Below are 25,656 nucleotides of genomic sequence, written 5' to 3'. Positions count from 1 at the left end.
CAATGAGATAGATCAAAAGGCAACATCTAGCAAATTCCAGAAATACCAAGTTTTTTGGCTAACACTAATGATAAATTAATCTATCTAGTTAAATAGCAAATTATTTTCTATATATTTTCACTTATAGCAAGCTTATTGTTTTACTGTCTCACTGTCACTACTAAGCTGCTATATCACTTCTAGTTTGTTTTGCATTTATAAAGGCCAAGCAGGCTGGAAATGTACCTGTATTTGGTCAATAGAGTCAATAATTATGATAATGCTGCCTTGATGACGAGCAGAAAGTTTTTCCAGCCAGCGAGGAAACTCTTCCAAAAGCTTAGCTGGATCCAGCGTTAAAGGTGACACTAACCAAGAATGCTGCATGAGCTGCAAAATTATAAACATGCATAAAAATACTCCATCTTAAAGAATGCTTAGGAGATTAGGGGAGTGGGACAGAAAGAGACAGGGGGACATAGGACAACATCATTCACTTCTGGGAAGAGGAGTCCAACCAAGCCCATACAAGTTGTTTTCCCTTCTCTGCATATAAGGAGAAAGAAATTTAAGAAAAGAAGGATTTTTAAAAAAATTGGTGTGTATTTAATTTTAGATGGACAATATCAGGTTAAAAACCCCCCACCTTGGGAATAAGAGAGGTGGAAAATGTATAAACAAAAATGTGCAGGCTTTTAATAACACAGTAAAGAGTTGATTTCACTTTTCTGAAGGGCTCAGTCCTATGAGGTCCTGAGTGCCCTCTTTTGAAGATAAAAGGAGCTCAGATCCTGGCAAGATCAGACCCCTAATTTATTCCACCCATATCAGACACGTATTTCTAAAACAATTTAAGATATTAACGCAATAGTCCAGCTACAGTGTGGTCTAACTAGCAAATGCAGCTTCAGGTTTTTCAGTACACAAACAGAATAGAAATCACCTGCTTCTTTCCTTAGCCAGATGGCAGGACACAATAAAAAAGCTTATGAGAGCTTTCTTTATAAAACAATCAATATTTTCCACTGGAATAATAATTGATAATGTAATTATTAAAAGCTCCAGAGATGACATTTTTAAAAATTCCTTATCGATGATCAACTCAACAAAATAGAGTAAATCATCACAGCCCTTCAAATTCACAGATATCTGCTTTTTATCCACAGGTATCTGCATCCATGGCTCATTTTTGTGGATGTGATTGCAGATGCAGATACACATTTTGTATCTAGATCCCAACAAATTTGCAGATATCCACTTTTATCTGTGGGTATCCACGGTTCATTTTTGTGGATACAGATGTGGATATAAAAATTTGTATCCGTGCAAGGTTCTATAAATCATCATCTGAATCTCTGTGATTTGGCACAGATAGGTCCATGAGAACTTTTAAAATAGATTCATACACACACAAAATAATAATGCTACACATACTAAACAATAACAAGAGTACCTTTAAAGTAAGTCGTTTGATTATTAGTGCGGATTCTGAACTGGTAGACATGGGCCTCCCAACAAAATGATAGAGAATTAGTGTGTTTGGTGAATGCTTCTGTTGCAGTTGAATCCTAATGAGGCAAAAAACCCACACATACACACACATTTCAAATAGCTCACATTTTGCAAATATATTCTTATTTCCAATAATTATTATCGTAGATTTGTCAATTGTAAAATTATACATCTTAGTTTGGCATGTGCAGTATATACATAATAAAATAAGTCAGACAATTTATCATCCATAATAAAATATTTTACATCTGAATTTTCATTTTTGGTCTCCATTGGACTAGAGCAGTGTTTCTCAAAGTGCTCCGTGAGCTTGCTTTGGGAAAGCCGCTAGTGGGCCTGCACCGCTTTATTTACCTATTGGGGGAAAAGCCACAGAGCCTTGTGGCTGCCATTGGCTCTGGTTCGCCATTTCCAAACAAGGGGAGCTGTTGGAAGTGGCGTGGCCCCGGCTGCTGCTTCCTGTGGCTCCCCCTGGGCTGGAAACAGCAAACTGTACCCAATGCGAGCCAAAGGCTCCATGGCTACTAACCCTTAGGTAAACAAAATGACCCTACAGCAGCGTTCCCAAAGCGGGCCCCCAGAACACTTTGAGAAACACTGGACTAGAGTGGACACATCCACTACATTGCTTGGGGAAGGGAAGAGAAGGGTAATAAGTGATCTGGTGGCATCAGCTTTCAAATGTTACTAATCTGAATTCTGCCAATTTATTTTATGGCTGCAGGTTCAAGCATAGATCATAAGTGACTATAAGATACACTTCTGCAATATGTTTCTGGGTTTGGATTCCCATTTCCATGTACCTCAATGGGGGAATTTAACCGAAGTGAAGCATTTCTTTGTGACCTCACACCCCTCACTTTCAGAACAATGAACTGATTCTTCTGTAAGGATTCTCCATGGCACTGTCCCCTCTGGGCTGTAACTGGTTACTAAAAAGGGGAATAACTATTCAAGTGTTAATAAAAAGAGAACTAAACTTTACAGGGTTGCTTTTGGAACTTTCAGTATTTTCTAATGTTGGTTTCTCCAGCTACCAATCTGATATTGTGCTAGTCTTGTTTCAGGTACAGTTTTACAATATATTAACCATTTAAAACATACCATTTTGATAGGAGAAGGGATTTGCCAGAGCCCGGTCCTCCAGACACAAGAAGAGGTGGGATAGGTGCTGGGGCTGCCACTAGATCATTTAGACGTTCATAATACTGCAAACACAACAATTCAAGTTACAAGGGCCCCTGTATTAAAGAAATACACATACTGATTAATTCATATATTGATTAATTCAAATACTGAAACACACCCTTAACTTTAGGAATGTTTACTCCCATGGAGTTCAAGGAGACTATAAAACAAAATACATGGATATAGAGACAAAATGGTTTTGTTTTTGCTTTTTTTTTTTTTAAATGGGAAAGGAACAATGGAAAGTGCTATAATAACTAAAAACTACAATTTAATACCTCTTCCATAAAAGTTTAAAAGTAGAAAATAATTTTTAAAAATTAATTTGGCATGAATTTGTAGTACTAGTAAATGTGAATGACTAGTGTCACTAGTAGAGGAAGATCAAGTACAAGGAAGCATATAATTCCCCCTGCAACTCTGCTATCATTCTGCAACTTTGGCCAGCCAGATCCCAGTTGCCCTCCAGACTCGGGTTTCATGAAAAATGTATTGCCAACTGGACTAAATTATTGTGTTGTAATGAGGTGAGCAAATGTCCATTAGGGACGAGAGTGAGACAAAAATTCATTTTGACATGTGACAAGGCAAATGTGAATGTAGATCTCCAAGAAAGGAAGGATGGTCCAGTAGTTACTGCATGGCTGTGTCTAGACTGGCCAGTTTTTCCGGAAAATCAGCCGCTTTTCCGGAAAAACTTGCCAGCCGTCTACACTGGCCGCTTGAATTTCCGCAAAAGCACTGACTTCCTACTGTAAGAAATCAGTGCTTTTTGCGGAAATATTATGCTGCTCCGTTCGAGCAAAAGTCCCTTTTGCGCAAAACTTTTGCGCAAAAGGGCCAGTGTAGACAGCTGAGATTTGTTTTCCGCAAAAAAGCCCCGATCGCGAAAATGGCGATCGAGGCTTTTTTGCGCAAAAGCACGTCTAGATTGGCCATGGACGCTTTTCCACAAAAAGTGCTTTTGCGGAAAAGCGTCCGTGCCATTCTAGACGCTCTGTTCCGAAAATGCTTTTAACGGAAAACTTTTCCGTTAAAAGCATTTCCGGAAAATCATGCCAGTCTAGACGAAGCCCATAGGTTTAATTCTCTGCTGTGCCAAGACTTCTGTGACACCTTGGGCAAGTCACTCAGCCTCTCTCAGTTACCCATCTCTAAAATGGGGAAAATAGCACTGCCACACAGGGTGTTTTGAGATAAATACAGGCACTCAGATATTATATTGATGGAGGCCACACATAAGTAATTATGACAGATAGCCAAGGACAAAAAGATAGTACTCTAATATTCCATGCCACCTATTTCTATAAGCAGTTAGACTTGATCATATGGAACTGGCTATTTTTAAAAGCTACAAATTATTACAGAGCCAGAGGTGCAGAATAATATGAAGAATAGCAGAGCACATTCCTTACAATTCCAAGAAAAGGAATCATCTCTATGTAACTTTTTAATTTCCATTTCTAAAATAAATTAGACAAATTTGCTGGAAAAACAGCATTTAAACTTCTCTCTTCCAGTTTTCATCTCTATTGGAGGCAGCAGGTCAGACAGTGTTAGGTCTGCTAGTAATGTAAGGGACTCAATCTATAATGGGAAATGGACAGTTTTCCAGGACTATCTCCCCACATTCATCCCTACCATTACATTTTTGCATGCCAAAACCCCGTGGAAGAGATTCCCTTCCACTACAGCCTGAATGCTGCTGTGGCAGTGTAGGCCAGGAGGTTCTCAAACTTCATTGCACTGCGACCCCTTTCTGACAAAAAAAACTTACTACATGACCCCAGAAGAGGAGACTGAAGCCTGAGCTTACCCAAGCCCACTGCCCTGGGTGAGGCAATCACGGGAGCAAAGCTAAAGCCCAAGAGCATCAGATACAGGCAAGGGGACTGTAACCGGAGGCACAATGCCCAGGCCTGAAGCCTTTTTACCTTAGCTTCGGCCCTGGGTGGTAGAGCTCAGGCTTCAGTTTTAGCCCTGGGCCCTAGAAAATCTAAGCCAGCATTGGAAACCCCATTAAAATGGGGTTCCAATGCTTTTTAGGGTCTCAACCTACACTTTGAGAACTGCTAGTGTAGAGGACCCATAAAAGCCCCTAAGTCAGCGGTTCCCTCAGTACAGGCACCGCACAGTTGACGGCTCACTTAGATCTTATCTACACAAAGAAATTGTACTACTAATTATTCCCATCTGATGTTAAAGTTGTACAACTCCTTGGTGTGAATGCAGTTATAGGTATCTGGTGTTGCTTATTCCTGTAAAGAGTAGAAGAACAGCTGCTCTGGTATAAGACAGCTTTATGTTGCTATAATTAGGGGTTACATTGATCTAACTATTTAAGGGGAAAAAAAGCAAACCTTAACCAAAACAGTTCAATCAATATAAAAATTGTGGGTAGACCAAGTCTAACACAAAACCACTTGCAAGTCCCAGAACAGGGGGTGAGGTCATAGTGCATGGTACAACAGCCATTTTGAGAAGCTCCAGGTAACAAAGTTGCTCAAAGTAGGGATGTTAGTAGTTAACCAGTTAACCAGTGGGGGCTGCAGCAGCCCCTTATCCATCTTAGGCAGGGGGCTGCTCCAGCCCTTCAGGGCCTAACATGTATGGGGAGCGCTCCAGTCAGTCTGGAGCAGCCCCTATACCCAGTGGCAGCCCCTATACCCAGCCCCTATACCCTCCCTTTTAATTGGTTAATTGGTTAAACTTAATGTTTAACCTGTCTAACTAATTAAATGAGATTTTACATTCCTAGCTCAAAGGCATCTTAGGGAAAGCTGCTTTAAATTAGAGCAGTTCCCTGAACTTCCTAAGTTAAAGCATGGGCCATTTTGGCTCCAAGTCAACCCAGAATCCCAGGGACAAAATGATGGCTTAAAACCACTTTTGCCCCTCTGTCTCTGCTCTGTACATATGTACTCTGCAGCTCCAAGAGGGGCAAGCATGCATTGTCAGCCAGTTCTCCGAGGAAGCCCAGCACCAGATGAATGCACGCTGACTTAGTCAATCAGCAACGTAATTCCACACCAGAGGCACTTTTCACAGATACCTCTAGATATATTAATTCAGTCTTTTCTACGTGTATCTGGTTTTGACACCACTAGTTTTATAAGGGCTTACAGGTGAGGCACTTCAGGAAGTATTGAGCATTTCAGTACCCCTTATTTTTAATTTTACCATGTCTCTCACATACAGGCTCAGATACGTTAAGATTGTGGGACTACGTGTTAGTCTTTTCATTATACAATTCCAACAAACCTAAATTTGTGTATTAAGATAGGACTTTCATTTGCTTAAAAAAAGCTGTTTGAAGCCTTTTGACTTCAAAGTATGGTGCGTCAATCACCTTCTAAAAGTACCCCTTATATCTAGCTGGCATGCTATTATGGCCACTTTTCTGTCAACGGAGAAACAGAGGCCACTTCTTCATCAATGACACTTTAGCACAGACATAACTGGCATTGTTCCAGAAACTAAATGCACCTATTTTCCCCTCTAGCCTAAGGTGTAAAAGCACCACAGTTGTTCTCAAACACTGCTGCACATGAAACAGACACACATTTATTTCCCTTAATCAATAGGCATTTCTACCTGCTTACTTTTTCAAATCCTAATTCACATGTTGAATGAGATGCCTGTTGGAAAGCTTCCATCTGTTCTTGTTCATCGTGTGCATCCCACAGTACATCTCCAAACACTTCCTCTTCCGGGGCAGTGGAATCCTCTTTACTACCCAGATCCTTGCCTTCTACTTCTGAACTTTCACAGCCCAATATATCCTATGTAAGTAACAACCACATGGAAACACTGTAACTTATTCCTTAAAAGTATATGCTGTCCCAGCCCTACATTCTTTCAACTAAGCAAAGGACAACTTTTGCATGTGATTTTTGGCACAAAATGTATTCTCTATGGCAGTGTGTCTTAAACAGTGGTCTGAGTACCCTCAGTGGTACTCGAGAGAAGTCTGGGGGGGTACATCAACACAGCTGAAATTTGGAGAACACTGAATTTTTGTTTTAAGTTTTACAGCGCTTTATTATTTTTACACTTTTCACATGCAAAAATGTCATCGCCCGGCCAGGTACGATTACGTTGTTTAAACAAATGTGTTGCAATAGTAGAAAAAAAAATTGTGTGTCTGAAAACTGTAGGTATTGGGGGTACTTCTAATTTTATTTTATTTTTAAAAGGAGTACTTTATAAAAAAGGTTGAGAAACACTGCTCTATGGTATGGCCTGTTACAGTGTTGACATGAATCAGATGAAACAGTTTGTATGCACTATTTCCCTTGCCGCTTTAGGTAACAATGCTGGGGTAGATGAAAGAATTCTGTTAACGGATCGTTGCCCATTTACACCAGCAGAAAATGTGACCAAACGAGTTCTAGAGATGTTTTATATTGAATCTCAAGAAGCTACTTTTAGTTTTCCTATGATGGAGGTGGCCTACAATAGCACAGCTCTTATTTTACTCAGTTGTGGCTTTCCTTACTTCCAGTTATTAATTCAAAGGCCTCTGTATGTTTCAACATTATTATGACAAAACATCACTTATTTACAATACAGATTATTAAATATACTGATTTACTACAGTGCTTGCAGAGTACTGGCAATATGGTAATTTTGGAAAGCTATGGATGGCACTGCCCATTCCTGAAACCTTTTTACTAAGGGGCACTGATATGCTAACAACAATTAAGTTTCTATCATTCAAACTGTAAGCAGGAATACGCAAAGCAGCCTCTCATTTGGAATACACTGCATCATGTACTCTACCTGTTTAATGATCTTTTCCACACAATTATAGATTTCACACACTCCTTCTTCCACTCCTCCCATGTGATCAATGAGCTGAAAAAAATAATGACAAAATGTGAAGCAACTCTGGGATCGACTATTAAATGCAAATGCAGTTAGGCTATTTCTAGACTGCAGGCTTCTTTTGGAAGAAGCTTTTCCAGAAGAGATCTTCCGAAAAAACTTCTTCCGAAAGAGAGCATGCACACACAAAAGCGCATCGAAAACACGATCTGCTTTTTCGAAAGATAGCATCCACGCTGAATACTGCATTTAAGCTGTGATTATTATGGACGGAGTGGCCACTAGGGCACCTGTGCACTTTCCTCTTCTTTTGAAAGAATTCCCTCTTCACCATCCACACACACCTTTTTCCGATACGTGGATGCAGTGTGGATGTAACTCAGGTTTTGTCAGAAAAACAGCTGTTTTTTTCCAACAAAACTCTGTAGTGTAGACATTACCCTCAGGCAGTAATATAAAACATATCTAAAGCCTATATTCTTTCCAGAACATTTGCCACTTTTCAAAATGAAAAATTCTTTGGAGGCTTATCCTCTGGCACTGTAAGATTGAATTTCATTTAAAAATGAGATGTTTCCACCTCACCAAATCTACCTTGGCAGTGGATAGGAAGGCTTCAGGCTGAGTTAGGATCTAGAAGGCTTCCTCTCTTAATTCAGGGAAACAAAAAGAGGACATCTGGAGAATGATTTATTAAGGCAGCTGCATTTCAGTGCTAATAAAGGTGCTTATAAGAAGAAATTAGCTTCTATGGGACGATGGCTGCCAGGAGAGTGTGTTTAAGGACAGCCTGGAATCCCTTGTATGTTTTATGGGATTACTGCTTGTTGTCCTCTTCCTTATTTGAGTAGCAGGAGTAGCAGGCAGGGGGAGGAAGGAACTTTGAGTCAGAGTTCCTTTGTTTTGATGATATCCAAAAAAGCAATATGGAAAATGTATCATTAATAATGCAGCTAGATTATTTCTCTAATAGGAAAGTCTTGTAAAATGAATAGGAATTTAGCATATATATATATATGGAATGGTATTCTATGGGAATTACATGTATAGTATAGAGTTTAAACAGAGAATGCCCCTTGTATATACATTTTTTTAAATCATTCCAAAGAATTCTGAAGCAGGGTTGTTTTTCCCAGAGTATAATCCAAAATAATATAGAAAAGCTTTTTCATTAAATCTTATAGGATTTATTCATAAGGATTCTGTAAGACAGTTACAGCCAAATTCTGCTCAGCTGCACCCCACTGCACAGAGAAGAATAAAACTCTGTTCAAGTTTTGTACAAGTGCAGTGCTCAATTTTTAAAAACTATTTCATAAAATTCAACACCATACACTGGTTCACAATAAACGTTCATAACAAAGGATGTGTCATGCAATTTCTCATTATAACTGATGTTACAAGTGTTATGCTACAAAACAAGAAAACAGCAAAACTCTGAAACATAACCTTCTACATGTAGTACCTTTGCTTTGTTCATATAACAAGCTTGCTCAGTTAACTGATGGACGGGGTCTGAGCTGACTTTACCATCTTCTATTCTGCGGTAAATCAGCCGGGGCTTTCCTTCAGGATTTTTCAATAAGGCTTCTTCACAGTCCTCCAGCAAACAGCTAGATTGGAAATCAGCTATATTACATTGTTTCAGTCAACAGTTCAATCAACACAAATTCCAATGATGGGTTTCACTGCAAAAATCTAATCGAAAGGGCATGCCTTTTACCGTAGAGGCATCTAGACACTGAAACAGAAGATATCCAAAATCTGGGCCAAGAACATGGAGAAAAGTTCTCTTGTTGCTAATTGTACCACTGATATTAAGGCTCTTTCAGCAGCAGGTTTATACATGATTTTTTTTTAATGTAAAAGAAGTCTGTTTTCTACAAACCTTTGCATATTAAACAGAGTAATCATCTACATTAGCTTTTCAGAGACACAAGACATTATTAACATGTCAAATATATTGATATACTGCCATTACTTATTTAAATGCCCTATCCTGCTCCTTAACATCAAAAGGAAAACTCCCTTTGTCTTCATTGGAAATAGGACCAATCCCTTAGTTAAGGTTCATCAAAAAGGACAAATTACACTCTCAACTTGAATCTGGATAGTGCACTGTACTTGTGAGTGTATGAAGGAATATCTATCTTTATTCCTGAAAGTTCTATTATGCTACATGTAGGGCCAGCCTCAAGGGAGACAAACAAGCTTACAGGTGTAATCTTCCCCACATGAGGCATTACAATCTTAATCTCACTTTTTGTACAAGAAACTGTATAAATTGTTATCAGAAGTCTCTCATTCTTCTCTAAGGGTGTGTCTAGACTACAGAGTTTTGTCGACAGAACTGAATGTAGTCTAGACGCTCTATGTCGACAGAAGTTTTGTCGACAGTATCTGTCGACAAAACTTCTGTCGACAAAACCCTGTAGTCTAGACGTACCCTAAGATATATTGTCCACATGGATTCCACTCTTGGTGCACATGCATTCAAGATTAGATTATTTTGGCTAGCAACATCAGTAGGACCCAAAACGCTCTCAATGTCTTTGTATCCTCTATCCCCCTCCCGCACACAAACACCCCTTTAAGGTCATAAAGGACAAAGCAGACCCAATTTTTCCTCAGTATTTTTCTACCTTCTCGTGCTAGCGAGAAATAACCCCTGCAGTGTCTTTGCCAGCCTGCTTCTTTGCACACTTGCTTGCATTAGTTAGCAGTAATGTCAATTAGCAAGTTATTAATTAGCTTTTTTGCCCATTATCAAAAAACTGTTTTAGTTTTTAGTCAGATATTTAGTTTAGAGGCTAGACATCCCCACAACCCAACAGTGTTGTGAGCAAAATGGCAAAAGGAAAAAAATGTGCTTGTGTGACATTTCGAGGGCACATAACAGACACCGTAGGTACCTTTTGTTTTGTTTTGTTTAGGAGAGGGACTCATTCCTGAGTGATACGCTATATGTTGCTCCTTCTCCAAGCAGACAAAAAGCTAGAGAAGCCTCATCCCAGGTTTCTGACCAAAGCTGACAGAGTTCCATATGAATCAATTTATTCATCTCCCAGTTTTCTTCCCCAAGCCTCGCTCAACTCCAAAGGAAGCTAAACTTCAGAAACTTAATGTCATGTTAGATTAACAGGCCAAAATCTAGACTGTTGCTGGTTCCTTCCTGATAGGGTTATGTACCAGGCAATATTCTGACAGAGATTATCAAAATGGCTGTTCAACTGTATCAGGACAAATGACTTTTTGCCTATTAGAAATCAAAATACTAAATAATCCCTCTTTCCTTCCTCCTTCATGATACATACCCAAAAAGAAAAAAAAATCCAACCTGCAAAATAGAAACAATCATAATTGAATTGTAACATTAATGTTCAATCGATACTTTTGGTTTAGAAAATTGGGGTTTTTTTGTCTAATAAGACAACCAATTATCCATTGTACAAATAGAAATGACTGCATTATCAGTTGTGACAATTTACTAAATTGATGATGTTTTATAACAATAGGCTAAGATAAGACATTGAATTGAAGTGCCAGAACATTTACCTAGAAATAAGTTAGAAATAGGAATGAAGAATCCCATTTACAGTAGAGTCCCTATCATCCGACCTAAACGGGACCAACACATGGTCGGATTACTGAATACATCAGATGATACAGACTCTACTCTACAGAGCAATGGAACAGCTGATGCCGCTCCTGCTGGGGACGAAGTCCCTGCAGAGCAGCATCAGCTGTTCAGTTGCTCTCTAGGAGCAGCTGCTGCTGCTCCTGCCTGGACACTTCCAGGCAAGAGTGGCATCAGCTGTTCCCTTGCTCTCTAGGAGAAGCTGCTGCTGCTGCTGCTGACGCTCCTGCCTGGAAGCGTCCCAGCAGCAGCAGCAGCAGCAGCAGCAGCAGCAGCAGCAGCTTCTTCTTCTCCTAGAGAGCAAGAGAACAACTGATGCTGCTCCTGCGGGGGATGTCAGCTGTTCCTATCCGACCCCGGGAGCTGCAGGGTCGGATAACCGGGTGTCGGTTAATCCGGACTCCACTGTAATTGGTTAACCTGTTAAATATTTTGTTTAACCAGTTAACCCATTAAAGGAGAGAGCACGAGGAGGGGCTGCTCCAGTGAGGCCAGAGCAGCTCCTGTCCATGGCAGGACCCCGCGGAGCTGCAACAGGGTGAGGCTTACCGGTTAAACATTCACATCTCTAGTTAGACACTCAAAAAGAATATGTGACTAAATAAAACAAATGTAATATAGGCAGGTGAATAGATAAGAGAAGCAAATAAAACACACAGATGTTCACACACGCCCTGTCAATATTCTATGATTCTATCACTGTGAGCAGCAGACAGCTGTTCTTGGAAAGCAAGACATTTACATATTATGATGGCTATGTTATGTTGTATTTTCACAGACTCTAGAGCCACAGAAACAGGGAAACTTCATGAAGCAGTGGCGCTATCATAACTGTGCTAGAAAATCTGAAATCTGAAGGAAGATTTTTTAGAAGAAATGCTGTAAGTGGAACATCACATACATGTTAATAAGCTATGTACTCTACATAAATTATGAGTTTACTTTGTCCATCTGAAAAACTATTAACTTACCTTGGCAAAGTTAAATGGATGAACAAAATGACTAAGGAACTTTTCTCAATTTCCCATTTTCTCACAGCCTGGAAATAATTTCCATTTTCTCCTGGAAAATGAACTACTTGAAAGAAGTACCCCATGGTTTCACATATTCTTTGAAGCTTTGGTGAGTAGTTCTGAAAGGAAATTTAAATAAACTGACCTTTATTATTAATTATGCATTTTAATAAGGACCTATCAGTAAGCCCTAATTTCTTTTCAATATAAACTTTCTTCCACTGAAATCTTTAAAAAAACTCCCATTGATTTCAATGGGATCAAGATCTGCCCCCTAAGCCTTTTAAGAACTACCACAGAGATTTCAGGAACAAGCATCAAGAGGAGAAAAATAGAGAATCTTAAATTAATGATCAAATAACATAACTTTTGTATGGTTCTCACCCTAATGAAGATGTCCACTTCAGGTTGAGTCTCATCTGTATTAATGAGATAGCACCTGACAGTGTTACTCCACAGAGAGTGAGAAAACAGTGGAGTGACCTGCAATAAACTCGCAATAGCTGCATCCCAGTCATCTGCAAAAAAAATACAAAGACATACATCTCATTATTTTGTACACTGTATAACAGTTTGCATCAATGTTATCTTTTTACACCCTAAAGAAGTAATAAAATACATTTTATAGAGAATATAAAATGAATACATCACAAAATACTTCAGATATAAATTAAAATTTAGCTTTAAATACTGTGCAAAATTATAGAAGTTAGCAAAACAAAATAGCAGAATGCCAAATATATTCACGTTATATACCTCTTATCATGTTTCTTTTAAAATAAATGTTTGTGAAACTTAATGAAAATGTCAAGTTGATGGCTGCCATACAAAAACATTAAGTTCTCTAATAGGAGTAATATAGATGTCCATGTAATTAGATGCGTAACTGAGCAAAATATTGTTGCTTCTAAATTAATTGTGTGTCTATATATCTATATTAGAGAGTTTGTGTGTCTGTTAGTCCGTGAGTCTGTCCATTCGAGAACTCCTCCTAAGCAGTTAAGAGCTAGGGCCATTAAATTTGGTAAGACACCTTCCTCTTATCCTGATTTAAACCAAGGCCAGGGTTTGGTTGTGGCAGGACAATGGGATGTGCCTGGAATTCCATAGCTTTCCATAACATGGCAAGGGTGGGATTGGATCAGAGGGATGCTTATGCTCTGCAATGACCACTGAGGGCAGTGAGCATAGTAGACAGCTATACTGCAGAGTGACGACAGGGAAGCAGTACCGCAAGGAAGAGAGTGGCCAGCTGGGGCCGGGCTTGCCATATTGCCAGTCACCAGACCACGTAAGTGGCCTTCCTTCTCCAAACCCCTCCCCCCTGCCTGCCCCCTGGAGGAGCCACAGCCCACGCCCCCCACCCCTGGCACTGATGGAGCTGCCCAGCATGTCCTTGTGGGTCAGGAAGCACCAGTAGCACCAGCATGTGGGGCCCCAGCTTCATCCCCTGGACCAGGGAGTGCCAGTGGGGCTGGACAAGATACAGGGACTCTGTTAGGCTAAAATAAATCACATTTAAAATACATTTTTCTTGGTTACATTATTCAAAGCAGAGTTATCTAAAGCCTGTTCTTGACTCCCCATGCAATGAAATGCTATTTGATATACCTATTACTAGCAGACTTACCCTGCATTTCTTGGGTCCTTCAGGGTAGGGGGCTGGCATTATGGGGGTGCAGGAGTGAAGGCAGGGGTTGGCAGGCTCAGGACAGGTAAAGGGGGGGTGAAGTCAGGGCAGGGAAATGGGGGGGCAAGGCAGTGGGTAGGGGTGCAGGAGTCAGGTGGAGGTCTCTGGGCAGGAGGCTGGGAGATTTGGGGGTGCAGGATTCATGGAAGGGGGAGGGGAGCTAAGGCCAGGGGGTTCAAGCCAGGGGGCTGGGAGGGATGACTTCCCTCTCCAATTTGGCGTTGGGGGTTGAGGGCCAAGGTAAAGGGTTTGGGGGCAAAGGCACCACTTACCTGTGGCCAGTAATATGAAGAGCTCTAGTCCCAGCTGACCATTCTCTTCCTGGTGCAGCGACTCCTCTGTGGTCACTCTGCAGTATGATTGTGTCCTGCACTTGCTGTCCCCAGTCCCCAGCTGCACTTGCTGTCATTGCAGAGCAGAGCTGTTCCTGCTCGCAGACGCCTCCCTCTCCATGTTATGGAAAGGGAGAATTCCAGGCGCATCTAATTTTCCTGTCATAACCAAACCCTGACCTTGCTTTAAGGTCTGATAAGAGGAAACTGCATATCAAAGTTGGTGGTCCTTGCTCTTACCGTTTAGAGTCACAGACGGACGGATACATGGACTCACGGACAAAGACAGATGCACAAATGCTCTAATATATATATATGAAGCACTGAAATTCACTGTCATTAACTAAGAACATTGCTGCACATATTGTTAGCAGCAAAAGTATTAAACACAATTAGGCATGTCTTAGCTATACTTCCATTTTATTTCTATAGAAAGTAATCATTCAAAGGAAAATAAGTGACCGACACAGTAAATCCTTTAAATGGAACATAAGAATAGATGCCAAAGATGGGAAACAGTGCTTTATGTACACAGCCAATGGTTAAATCTTCTTAGCAGACAAACACCAGTTGCTTACCTCTGTTTATGTTTGCAAATGGTCCTTCCACATCTATGGAACTATGAGCAAACTCAGGCCCTCTGAAAGACTGCTGAAGTTGCATCATACTTCCCATGGATGGCTCACTTCCCAACACTCCACCTGTCCAATATTCAGACGGGGCTCCAGTTGCTTAAAAGTAAATACAAGCTGATCACTAATTGAAATACATTGTCACACCTAACCACTTCAGTTAAAATTTGCCATTAAGAGCCACTAATTGAAATTTCTCGTCTTTAGCAGGTTCACTTATTGCTTTGTCTAATGTAATTTTAAATCAGCACACTCGGTTACTGAGAAACTGTGTTATTAAAGAAATAGGTAACAGAACATGTAAGTACATGGGTCTCTCTCAACTGAGAAGCTCATCATTAATTTCAAATTCTGTACTAAGTCACCTATAAGGAATAGTATCATAGTTTTACTGTAGTGACTTCACAAAGTCACCACACTGTTGACAGTCCTGTTTAAGACCCAGAAGTAAAGAGTAGAAAAGTGTTGCAGGTCAGAAATGAAATACATTTCTTAGCTGGGTAGAATAGTTTTACATAGATGTGTATTTACTTCTCATATTATGCTTGGATACTAATCTATCACAGTCCAGACCAAAATTCAAACCTTAGAAGAAAAAAAATGAGAGTAATTTAAGAAAGACTTTTAAGAAGGAGGGATGAGGAAGTATAAAACACAAATGAGAAGGAATATAAAATAAGTAAAAAAGGAATACATGGGGGGAAAAGTAGCAATCATAGGCCCGTTAAAATCAATGGTGACACTAGAATTTAGCACATGAATACGTGCTTTGCAGAATCAGAGCAATACATAACACTATGAAACATTTCTAGTTCTGAAAGTTATTCAGCCAGTTCAGCTGTGGTTTGTGTCACATCTTGTTAGCAAAGCAGGATCAGAGGCAACAGCACTGGGCCTCAAGGGAAAACCCAAGTGTTGCAAGAAGTGATGCTGGTGAATCTTAGTCTGTATCTAACAAATACCTTGCATGGTACTAATGGGCACGGTGCTGATGCAAATGCCATGGATCCGATGTAAAACAGAAGACTGAAAACCTACAATCACTAACTATCCAATGATGTTTAGGGATGTGAAGGACTAGTCACTATCCAATAAGCAAATACTTATCGGATAGCAGACAGGATAGTTAACTAGTCGCTTCCTCCCTCCCCCTTGGTGCCCAACTGACCCCGGGCTTCAAAGATGCATCGACTACTCGATTATCAATTACCTGATACTTAACATCCTTAGTGTTGTTATGGCCTAAGGCTATTCAAAACTGGTCTCTTGTCAAATTCCAATTTGATAGTCTGCCTGTTTCCCATCGATTTTATTCATTTTCAGTCCTGATATTAGTGTGGTGCTGATATGCCAAATTGGAACACAACATCTAGACTTGTGAAAAGGGGATCAGGAAGCTCACAATGAAAATAGAAAAAAGCAAAAAGGTTCAGAGAAGGTAAAAAGTTAAGGGGTCTTTTAGAATGTAAAGTACTACATATATATAAATATAAATGGAAACACCAGTAATTGCTAATTTGTTTAGTACCTCCACATACTTCAAAAACACAATTTAAATTGTAAATTTTTTTATCTTTCATAAAATAATTTTTCGTGCCTTTAAAATTTGCATTATAAATCATCACAATCTTTAATGGATATTAAAGATGTTAAAATGGGTTTACTGAAGTAAGTGTGTCATCACTGAAAATTACAGCAATTACACGGTTATGGAGAGGGCAATTGGCTCCCCGGGAGGCGGTGTGCATGGGGAGCTAGCTTTTAAGCCAGTTTCCTGAGAGCACTTGCTCTCACCTGCCCCTTCCACTCCCCCTCAGAGACAGCAGCATGAGGGGGCAAGCGGCTTTGCACGAGCTGGTACGTTCAGGTAGCCGGCTTAAGAGCTGGCTCCCCCCACACACTGGCTCCTCCACCTATCCCCCCCGTCCCATATAGAGGCACTAACAGGGGGGAAGCTGCATGTACATTAACCTATGAGTCCAGGCTCATCAGTTAACCATGTAAAGTTACACTTTCACATCCCTACTGTGCATATATAATTTGCCATTCTTCATATAATTTAATCTGCTTTTATTCACTTGCTGAGAGTAGCAGACGGAATTCTTACCAGTGACTTCTGTGCAATTATCATCTGAATCAGATTCTCCAGGATCAAACACTTGGATCCCTTGGGCTTGAAGTCTCTGAAGTTTTGTCTCCAGCTCTCGTTTGGCCCTCAGTAAATCCTGAATTTCATTTTCCTTAGTTTCCCTGAAAATCTGGAAAAGAAAACAATTTTTTAAGTATAAAAAAATGTGACCCAAATGAACATAAGAAGAGCTGGGAGGGTCACAGCCCCCATTCTGAGACCAAAAGTCTGTCTAGCCAGTATCCAGTTTTCCAACAGTGGCCAATACCAGGTGCTTCAGAGAGAATGAACAGAACAGACAATCACCAAGTGATCCATCCCGTCACCAGCTTCTGATAAACAGAGACTAAGGACAGGGCTAAACAGTCATTGGTGGCCCTCTCTTCCATGAATGTATTCAGTTCTTTGAACCTTGTTACAATCTTGACCTTCACAATATTCCAAGTGCAATTCACTTGCTCAATCCAGAAGACAAATAAAAGAATCCAATATTTATTATTCTCAAATCATAATTTTTAAACAAATATCATGATTTTGGGGTTTGTGACTCGTGATTTTTTAATATTTGGGGTGGACATTACTAAAATAAACTCATAGGTAATATGCATGGTTTTTAATTTAGTTTTAAGAAAACCAGGCTTTTCTAAGCAACAAAACTCTAATTTGGTCTCAAAGATTTCCCTACAGGTTGAACCTCTCTAGTCCAGAACCCTTGGAACTTGAACAGTGCCAAACCAGAGAATTTGCTGGACTATGAGAGGTCAATATTGTATAACAGCATTAGCAACACTTCCACTGCTTACTGGGCTCCTTGACCCTTCCAGGTGTGAAACTGGCAAAAGCAGGGGAAATGACATGGAGGTAGCAGGACGTTGAGCAATGATACATATTCTCCTTTGCACTTTCAAAATATTACTTGCCACTAAGACTAAGACTACATGTTTTTAAAGAACATTTCTACAGGTAAATTTTGGTACCATTCATTTGCAGTAAATCAGCGTTCTTCAGTGTTTCTTGTGACCTTCCAATCGGTTGCAATGTTATTACACGAGGGGGGAGGAGGGGGAAGGACTGAATGCTGTGAGCCTATACCGCCAAATCCTGCTTTGCCACCAACATTTATAATAGTGTTAAATATTTGAAATGTTATTTTAATTTGTAAGAGGGGGGTTGCACTCTGAGGCTTGCTGTGTGAAAAGGTCACCAATACAAAAGTTTGAGAATCACCAAAGAAAATAGTGGATCAAAGAACTGGTCCTGCAATGAGTTTCATATTGGCAGACACCTACATCTATGCAGAGCCTACCCATAGGGAGTTCACAGAAGGCTCAATATGATTACTTTACATTTTCTTCTTTACTTTCCTGGGGTATAAAGTAAAGATCCTTACCTTGAACTGTCTTTTGACTTTGTCTCGGTCATGTTCAAATGTAGCCGCTCTCTCCATGGCTTGATATTTGGCTTCTAAAGCACTTTCTTTCTCTCTAAGTATTTTCTGGTAAGTTTTCTGAAGAGCCTGAAAAGATTTAATATATCTCTGAGAAAAATATTATTGCTATAGAGTTTTAGCATATTTTCAGCTGTTGAGTTTAGATAGCAAATTCAATAGTTTTGGTCCTATAGCCCTTTTACAATTCTTAATTCAATGATGAAGTTTGTGAGTGTTTGTTTGTTTAGATGTAAACATATAATTGCCATGTTGGAACCCAAACTGTAGCAGTAAACAGACCCCAGTGCTCTAAGGTAGTGTTTCTCAACCAGTGGTACGCGTACCTCTTAGGGGAATGCGAGAGAAGTCTAGGGAGTACATCAACCCAAGTGATTTTGCCTCCGGTGAGACCCAGGGCAGTTCCAAGTTGGGGGGTGGGTTTGGGCGGAGAGAAACAAAATCACTTCCACAGCTGCCTCTTCTACTTTGTTTCCTCTCCGGCAGCCTCCCCAGGGTGCTCCAGCGTGGAGGAAGGCTGAACCCGGAGACACGCATTACCCCCACCTCTGCCAGCAGCTCAGTACAACACATCCCTATTGCCCCTTCCCTGTGCCACTGTGAAGAGGAGCTAAAAGGTGATGAAGTGGCACAATAAGCTTTGCTTCAAAGGACCGCCCCCTGCCTCAGTGCCATAGCGGCAAGTGAGAGGGGGCAGTTGTCCCCGGGCACCATACTAGGGGGGCACCAGCCTGAGGTGGGAGCACATAGTCCCAGGTGGCAACCCCGGTGCTGGCGGGCCACTTGCTCCCAGCAGATAAGCTGCTGAGGCAGGGCTGGGTGGCAGGAACAGGCACTTCAAATGTAGGGTTACCATATGTCCAGTGCCTGACTCTGGGGGAAGAGAGGGGCATTGGGTTAGAGCCGGAGGAGCTGGGAGTGCCTGGCTCTGGCGGAGGGGTGAGTGCATTGGACGCGGGGGAGGGGGAAGACTGGCAGTACTTATAATTTTTTTTTCCGAAAAAGGGGTGCTTTATAAACAAAAGGTTGAGAAACACAGCTATAAGGCAGCCCCACTGATTTAATTGTTACAAATTTTAATTTAATTTAATTTTGCAAATAATAAACCAACTGTATAAAGGTGAAAAATAAACCAGTTGTTTTATTTTATTATTACATTCTAAGTTTTTCTGAAAGACGTTTAAATTAACACAGCTAAAGAAGCTGAACAAATCTTTTAACCAGCCATTTCTTTTGTCAGTTCATTTGTTCATGTCCATCTTGATCTGAAATATTTAACTTGTGAATGCTGTTTCTATCAGGCTACATTTAAAAACTGGAATTTTATAAGGGTGCTGCTCAGTAGCTCCCCACAGAGAAGGCAGGAGAATACTGTGAGGTGGACAACTTGTCCAGAAGACGCTAGAAAAAGGAGGCGGTAAAGAACACTGGATTGCTCTTCACCCCAAAGACTAGCTGGAAGGAAGGTGATCAGTGCTAAAACCATGGTTGACAGGCCTACTCCCCAATTCAGAAGCTACATGGTATAATGGAAAGAGATCAAGGTTCTGTTCCCAGCTTTGACACTTATTTTCGGAGAAACTTTAGACAACTCCTTTGTTTTCTCAAGGTCTAGTTTTCCCATCTGTAAAATGGAGATACTCAACTTATCAAGTGCTTTGTGATGTAAGGATGAAAAATGCTATACAGGAGCTAAGTATTATTTTTGTCTCAAGAGATGAGATCTTCCCTCCCACCTCTTTCCCTACCAGCCAGCCCCTGGGTCAGTACAGTTGCCAGTTACCTGGAGCTCTGCCCGGAGTCTCTTATTCTCCAGGTCCATCTTGGCTTCTTTCTTGACCATAGAAGCCACCTCATTGTTCTTGCTGACACGGAAGATCTCGTATTCTTTCTTCAGACGCTCATACTCAGCCATGCACTCCAACTCCTGTACTGAGGCAGTAGATTTGAAGCTGGCCCCAATGAGGCCTCCAGGCCGTGATGCGCCCACCCGGCGGAAAGAGCTGCGCAACAGGCGAGCTTTGGGCTTCACCTCCACTGGGATCTCACAGGCTTCGCCGCCACCTCTCCCATAGGCATCCTCGATCACCTCCCCGCCCGGGCCCGTTGGGCTCACCAGGGAGGAAGCGGTCCCCATCACTGGGGGCAAGGCTGAGATGCTGCCCTCACTGCTGCTCCATGGGTTTGGCAGCGGGGGTCGCCCTGTAGCAGGGCGTGGGTGCCAGGCAGGTGCCACTGGTTCTGTCCCTCTAGCAGTTTACAGCAGCGCCATCCCTGTGGTGGCAGTGGGGCGCCCCACACAGGGCAGGGGCTTGCCCCGGGTTCTCCCCACCAGACCCTACTAGCTAGACAGGCAGCCAGCCCCACTCCGGGGAGGCCCGCAGCCTCGGGACAGCAGCCGCGCCCCAGGGGGGCATCAATAGCTCCCCTGCAGCCCTCGGCGGGGAGGTGCCAGCCGCAGCCTCGGGGACTGGCTGCCCCGCGGCTAGAGGTCGGAGGCGGCCGCAGCCCGCTCCGCGGCCAGGGGCGGGACGGGACTCAGAGGAGGAAGGAAGGAGGGAGCCACGTGGGCCGCCTGCACCCTCCCCGGCCCGGGCAGGGGGGCCGAGAGCGGCTGTGGCCGGCGGGCTGCAGGGCCGGGCCAGACCGCGCGGCGCTGCGGGGAGCGCCCACCCCGGGGGGGAGGCGGCTGGGAGCGGGTCGGGGCTGGTGGGGGAAGAGTGAGGGAGGGGGGCCCAGCTGGTGGGGGAATTCCCTGGGGGAGTCGGTGGGGGGACGTCACGCAGGGGGCTCGAGGGAAGGAGGCGGCGAGCAAGTCCAGAAGGGAAGGGGTTGGGGCGCGGGGAAGCCAGAAGTAGCGGTGAGCGCTCAAGTAAAACCACGGGGGTGAGGGGAGCGGCGCAAGACAAGGGAAAAGCCTGTTTCCCTAGGCGAGCCGAGGAGGCTGGGGGCAGGGCGTGCACAGCCGCCACTTGCGAGTTTTCAGAAATAATTTGGAAGGAAAAGAACAAGGGGAGGAGGAGGGAAACCCAGAGATGGTGACGTGGTGAAGAAAACCCAGCCCCAGTCTGTTTTCACCAGAAGTAATGAGGCAGCTGCGGGACACAGGATTGTACTTAACATTCATCAACTCTGTGGAGCAAGGAACCGCCTTTTTTTCTTCAGTGGTGACTCCCTACAGTCCCTAATGGGGTCCTGGTACGTGGCAGTAACACACATAACAAAAATGAACGGTGATTTTTGCCTGCACTGAAAAAAAAATCTTGTTTTCAGGGGATCTCAGCCCTTACCATTCATTGAATCAGTTACTGTGCGAATTTATCATTTTTCGGACAGCAAAAATCCAAGTGCCCATCTGTTAAGGATGGTTAGTCAGGTTCTATGTTCTAGCAAAAAATATTTAAAATTTTTCCTTACACAGTGTGACCTCCCCTTGACATCTGTCCTGAAATTCCGGTACAGTTTAGATCACTAAAGTGATTAAGGCTTTTACGGTGTTAAGTCCCAATCCTGGAAGCACTTATGCTCACGAGTAGTTCTACTTCACTAGGATCATCAGCGCATCAGCTCTTCCAGGACTGGGGCATTATGCAATGTTAGGCTATTATCCTGCAGTCCTCTAACACAGTATTTCTCAACCTTTTTTTATAAAGTACCTCTTTAAAATATATATATAAGTACCTCCAGTACCTACAGTTTTCAGACACAATTTTTTTTTCTACCATTGCAACACATTTGTTTAAACAACTTAATCGTAGCTGGGCGGGTGATGAAATTTTTGGGTGTAAAAAGTACAAAAATAATAAAAGTGCTGTAAAACTTAAAACAAAAATTCAGTTTTCTCCAAATTGTAGTTGTGTTGATATGCCCCTCGGACTTCTCTTGAGTACCCCTAAAGGTTCTGGTACCACTGGTTGAGAAACACTGCTCTAACAGAATCCAGTCCTTTGAGCTTTCCAGCCCACTTAGGCTGTGTCTAGACTGCAGGCTTCTTTCGAAAGAGCCTCTTTCGAAAGCATCTTTCGAAAGAGGCTCTTTCGAAAGAGCGCGTCTAGACTACAATGCGCGGATCGAAAGATCGATGCGCTATTTCGAAAAAGAGCGTCCAGACTGCCGGACGCTCTTTCGAAATTGAAAGCCACCCGGAACTGCTTCTGCCAGGGCATGGGGGCAGCATTTCCTTCCGGGTGCTGCCTGCCTGCCCTTTGCAGAGACGCGTGGTGAGAGGGACACTCCTGAACACCCGTTGCTCTGCTCCTGCAGCTGCCTTTGCTGTCCCTTGAGGAATTTTGCAAGGCATTGCAGTGCTGTTTTGGAGTGCTCAGCTTCCTGGGACACCCCAGCAGCTTTTTTCTTTTGAGGTTTTTCTGCTTGCAGACCCTTATTTGTGGCATGGAGCCAGAGCTGCCCCTGGGCAGGCGAGGGCCCCACACCACCATACTGCAGCTGTTGCTGCATCTTCGTGAGACAATCATGAGGCTCCTTCCCGAGCTGGACCCAGACCAGAGGGACGAGGGGTTCCCCCGTCCGGCAGCCACACTGCCCTTGCCTCCGAACTTTTTCGTGGACAGGCGTGTTTGGAGGTTTGACACCAGCTCTGAATGGTGGGACCGGCTCGTGATGGAGATCTGGGATGACCAAGACTGGCTACGGAACTTCCGCATGAGAAAGACCACTTTCCAGGAGCTCTGTACCTGGCTCGCCCCTGCTCTGCAACGGCAAGACACCCACCTGCGGCCCGCCATCCCCCTGGAAAAGAGGGTCGCCATTGCCCTCTGGAAGCTGGCAACCCCCGACAGCTACCGCTCCGTGGGACACCAATTTGGCGTGGGGAGATCTACTGTCGGGGCCGTCTTGATGGAGGTAAGTCATTGTCTGGGGACAGTCACAGTTTGGGGTGGGGGGAAGGGAGACTGTCAGGAAGGGCCAAGTGGAGTGGGAGTGGGAGTGGGAGGGAGCTCCTCCACTCACCCTGAATTGGGGGGCGGGGGGGGGGGGTTCTGAGGAGGGGATTCCCGGGCTGTTTGTTTGAGAGGGAAGGTGGGCGGTGGGTTCTCCTCCTAAGACATAAGGCACCCCTTCTAACACTTTGTTGTCTGTCTCGTTCTGCAGGTGGTGAGGGCCATCAATTCGGAGCTGCTCAACAGGCTCATCTGTCTACCGGATCTGGACAGCGTCATGGCCGACTTTGCTGCCCTCGGCTTCCCCAATTGCGGAGGAGCGCTCGATGGGACACACATTGCCATCCGTGCACCGCCCCATCGAGCAGCCCAATTCATAAACAGAAAGGGCTACTTTTCTATGGTCCTCCAGGCCCTGGTCGACCATCGTGGACAGTTTTCGGACATTTGTGTTGGGTGGTCAGGGCGGGCACACGATGCCCGCATCTTCAGGAACTCGTACCTGTACCGGAGGCTTCAGGCAGGAACTTTTTTCCCCCATCGCCAGTTTGCGGTTGGGGATGTGCACATGCCGGTGTGCATAGTGGCTGATGCCGCCTATCCCCTGATGCCGTGGCTGATGAAGCCCTACACCGGCCAGGTGGATGCGAGCAAGGAGCAGTTTAATGCTCGCCTTAACCGGGCTCGCAACCAGGGGGAATGTGCGTTTGGCCGTTTAAAGGGCAGATTCCGGTGCTTGCTCACACGCCTCGACATGGGGGAGACCAACATCCCCGAGGTGGTGGCCGCGTGTTGCGTCCTCCATAACCTCGTGGAGAGGAAAGGGGAGGCCTTCCTACCAGGGTGGGGGAGAGCTGCTGATGGCCAGGAGAGGCTCTTTGCCCAGCCCCGGACAGCTGCCATCCGCCAGGCTCACCGGTCTGCAGTTGGCATCCGGGAGGCCCTCCGGGAGCAATTCTCCAGTGGAGGCCACTGAGTGCACTGAGGGGCTTCTGCCTGGGGACTGGGCCCTGGCCCCCAATAGAAGCTTCCCTCCACAACCCATCTCCTGACCCAGTTTGGACACATCACTTACACCAGGGTGTGTTTCAAAATAAAATGTTCTCTTTACTTATTTAAAATTTTGTACATATTATCCAACAATGTGGCAAAAGAACAAAAATTTTTTTCATTTTTGTTGTTGCCAAACTATATACAATAAACAAACAGTTCCTTTAACCCTTTGTGTGTGCTTAATAAGTGGGGTGATGGGGGTCATTGAAACCTGGAGGGGGGAAGGGGACTGGAAACCTGGAGGGGGGAAGGGGATCAGGTTGAACGGGGCTTGGCAGATTTCCCTTTCCTGCCTGGGCCTCGTGTTTGGGGTGCTCCCCGGCTACGGGATCGGGTGATGTACCTGTCGGTTGGCTGGCTGCTGGGGGGCTCTTGGGACGTGGAAGCCTGGGGGAGAGGAGGGCCAGGGGGAGAGAGGGGCTGGGGAGCTGGGGGGGCTGGGGGAGAGGGAGGTCCAAGGGGGGAAAGGGCTGCTGTTGTGGAAGGGGGGTTTGGTGGGGTGGGGTCATGGGGTGCTGGAGGAGCAGGACCTGGCACAGCAGCAGGCAAGCCGCTGACCTCCCTCAGGGTGGCGTACAGCACCGTGCGCTGCAGGACCAGCTCATTCATGAGCCGATCACGCCACCGCTCCTCTGCCTCCGCCCTCCGTAGCAGGATGGCATTCTGCTCCTGCACAGCCTCGACGTGCTGCCGGAGGATGTCGGCGTAGACACGCCTGTGTCTGCGGCTCCCATGTCTCCGAGGTGGAGATGGAGATGGAGGTGGGGCTGGGGTGCTGCGGCCCTCTTCCACGGCTGGTCCGGCTGTGGAGGAAAAGAAGAAGACACAATCAGTCCTATAAACTGGACTCTGTAGCACTTACAATACTAACAGGATGGTTTATTAGGGGATGAGCTTTCCAGGGCCAGACCCACTTCTTCAGATCAGAGTGACACGGCTACATTTCTATCACAATCAGTCATGTGTGCAACAGCTGTCCAAAAGGGCATGCCCTCTCCCTTGAGACAGGGGAAGCACACATTGTGAAGGTCACACTGTGTGTGTGTGTGTGTGTGTGTGTGTGTGTGTGTGTGTGTGTGTGTGTGTGTGTGTGTGTGTGTGTGAGAGAGACCTGGGCATCAGCCTGAGCATGACAGGTTTCCCTTGTGCATCACCCACTGTGCACCCACCCACCTACCTCCCCCCCCCCCCCCGGGTGTGACACAACCTCACTGTACTCACCTGCTGCTTCCTCTCCCGCGCCAGATGACGCCTGGGAGGCCTCAGAGGTCTGGGTCACTGGCTCCAGGGTGAGGGTCGCCGTCTCCTCGGTGTCCT

At 44.0% G+C, this 25,656-nt stretch overlaps 1 protein-coding gene across 1 annotated transcript in view; it reads right to left on the bottom strand.

Moving 5' to 3' along the window:
- Window positions 1-21,011, bottom strand: part of NPHP3 (nephrocystin 3) — a 51,058-nt gene extending 30,047 nt beyond the window's left edge. Inside the window, exons 1-12 of the mRNA XM_014578611.4 lie at window positions 20,169-21,011; window positions 18,329-18,454; window positions 16,918-17,068; window positions 14,757-14,909; window positions 12,541-12,674; window positions 12,115-12,275; window positions 8,972-9,119; window positions 7,462-7,536; window positions 6,282-6,461; window positions 2,596-2,699; window positions 1,433-1,547; window positions 226-369 (exon numbers count right to left, since the gene is read on the bottom strand). Of these exons, the coding sequence (XP_014434097.3) occupies window positions 226-369; window positions 1,433-1,547; window positions 2,596-2,699; window positions 6,282-6,461; window positions 7,462-7,536; window positions 8,972-9,119; window positions 12,115-12,275; window positions 12,541-12,674; window positions 14,757-14,909; window positions 16,918-17,068; window positions 18,329-18,454; window positions 20,169-20,522 (1,845 nt within the window). The 5' untranslated portion in view covers window positions 20,523-21,011. The remainder of the gene's footprint in view (window positions 1-225; window positions 370-1,432; window positions 1,548-2,595; window positions 2,700-6,281; window positions 6,462-7,461; window positions 7,537-8,971; window positions 9,120-12,114; window positions 12,276-12,540; window positions 12,675-14,756; window positions 14,910-16,917; window positions 17,069-18,328; window positions 18,455-20,168) is intronic.
- Window positions 21,012-25,656: the final 4,645 nt, after the last annotated feature.

Source organism: Pelodiscus sinensis, chromosome 2 (genome assembly GCF_052426305.1).
Source record: "Pelodiscus sinensis isolate ZL-2025 chromosome 2, ASM5242630v1, whole genome shotgun sequence".
NCBI classification, from domain to species: Eukaryota; Metazoa; Chordata; order Testudines; family Trionychidae; genus Pelodiscus; species Pelodiscus sinensis.
Note: the sequence above shows the minus strand (reverse complement) of the source record. Positions and strands in the feature narration are given on the sequence as shown.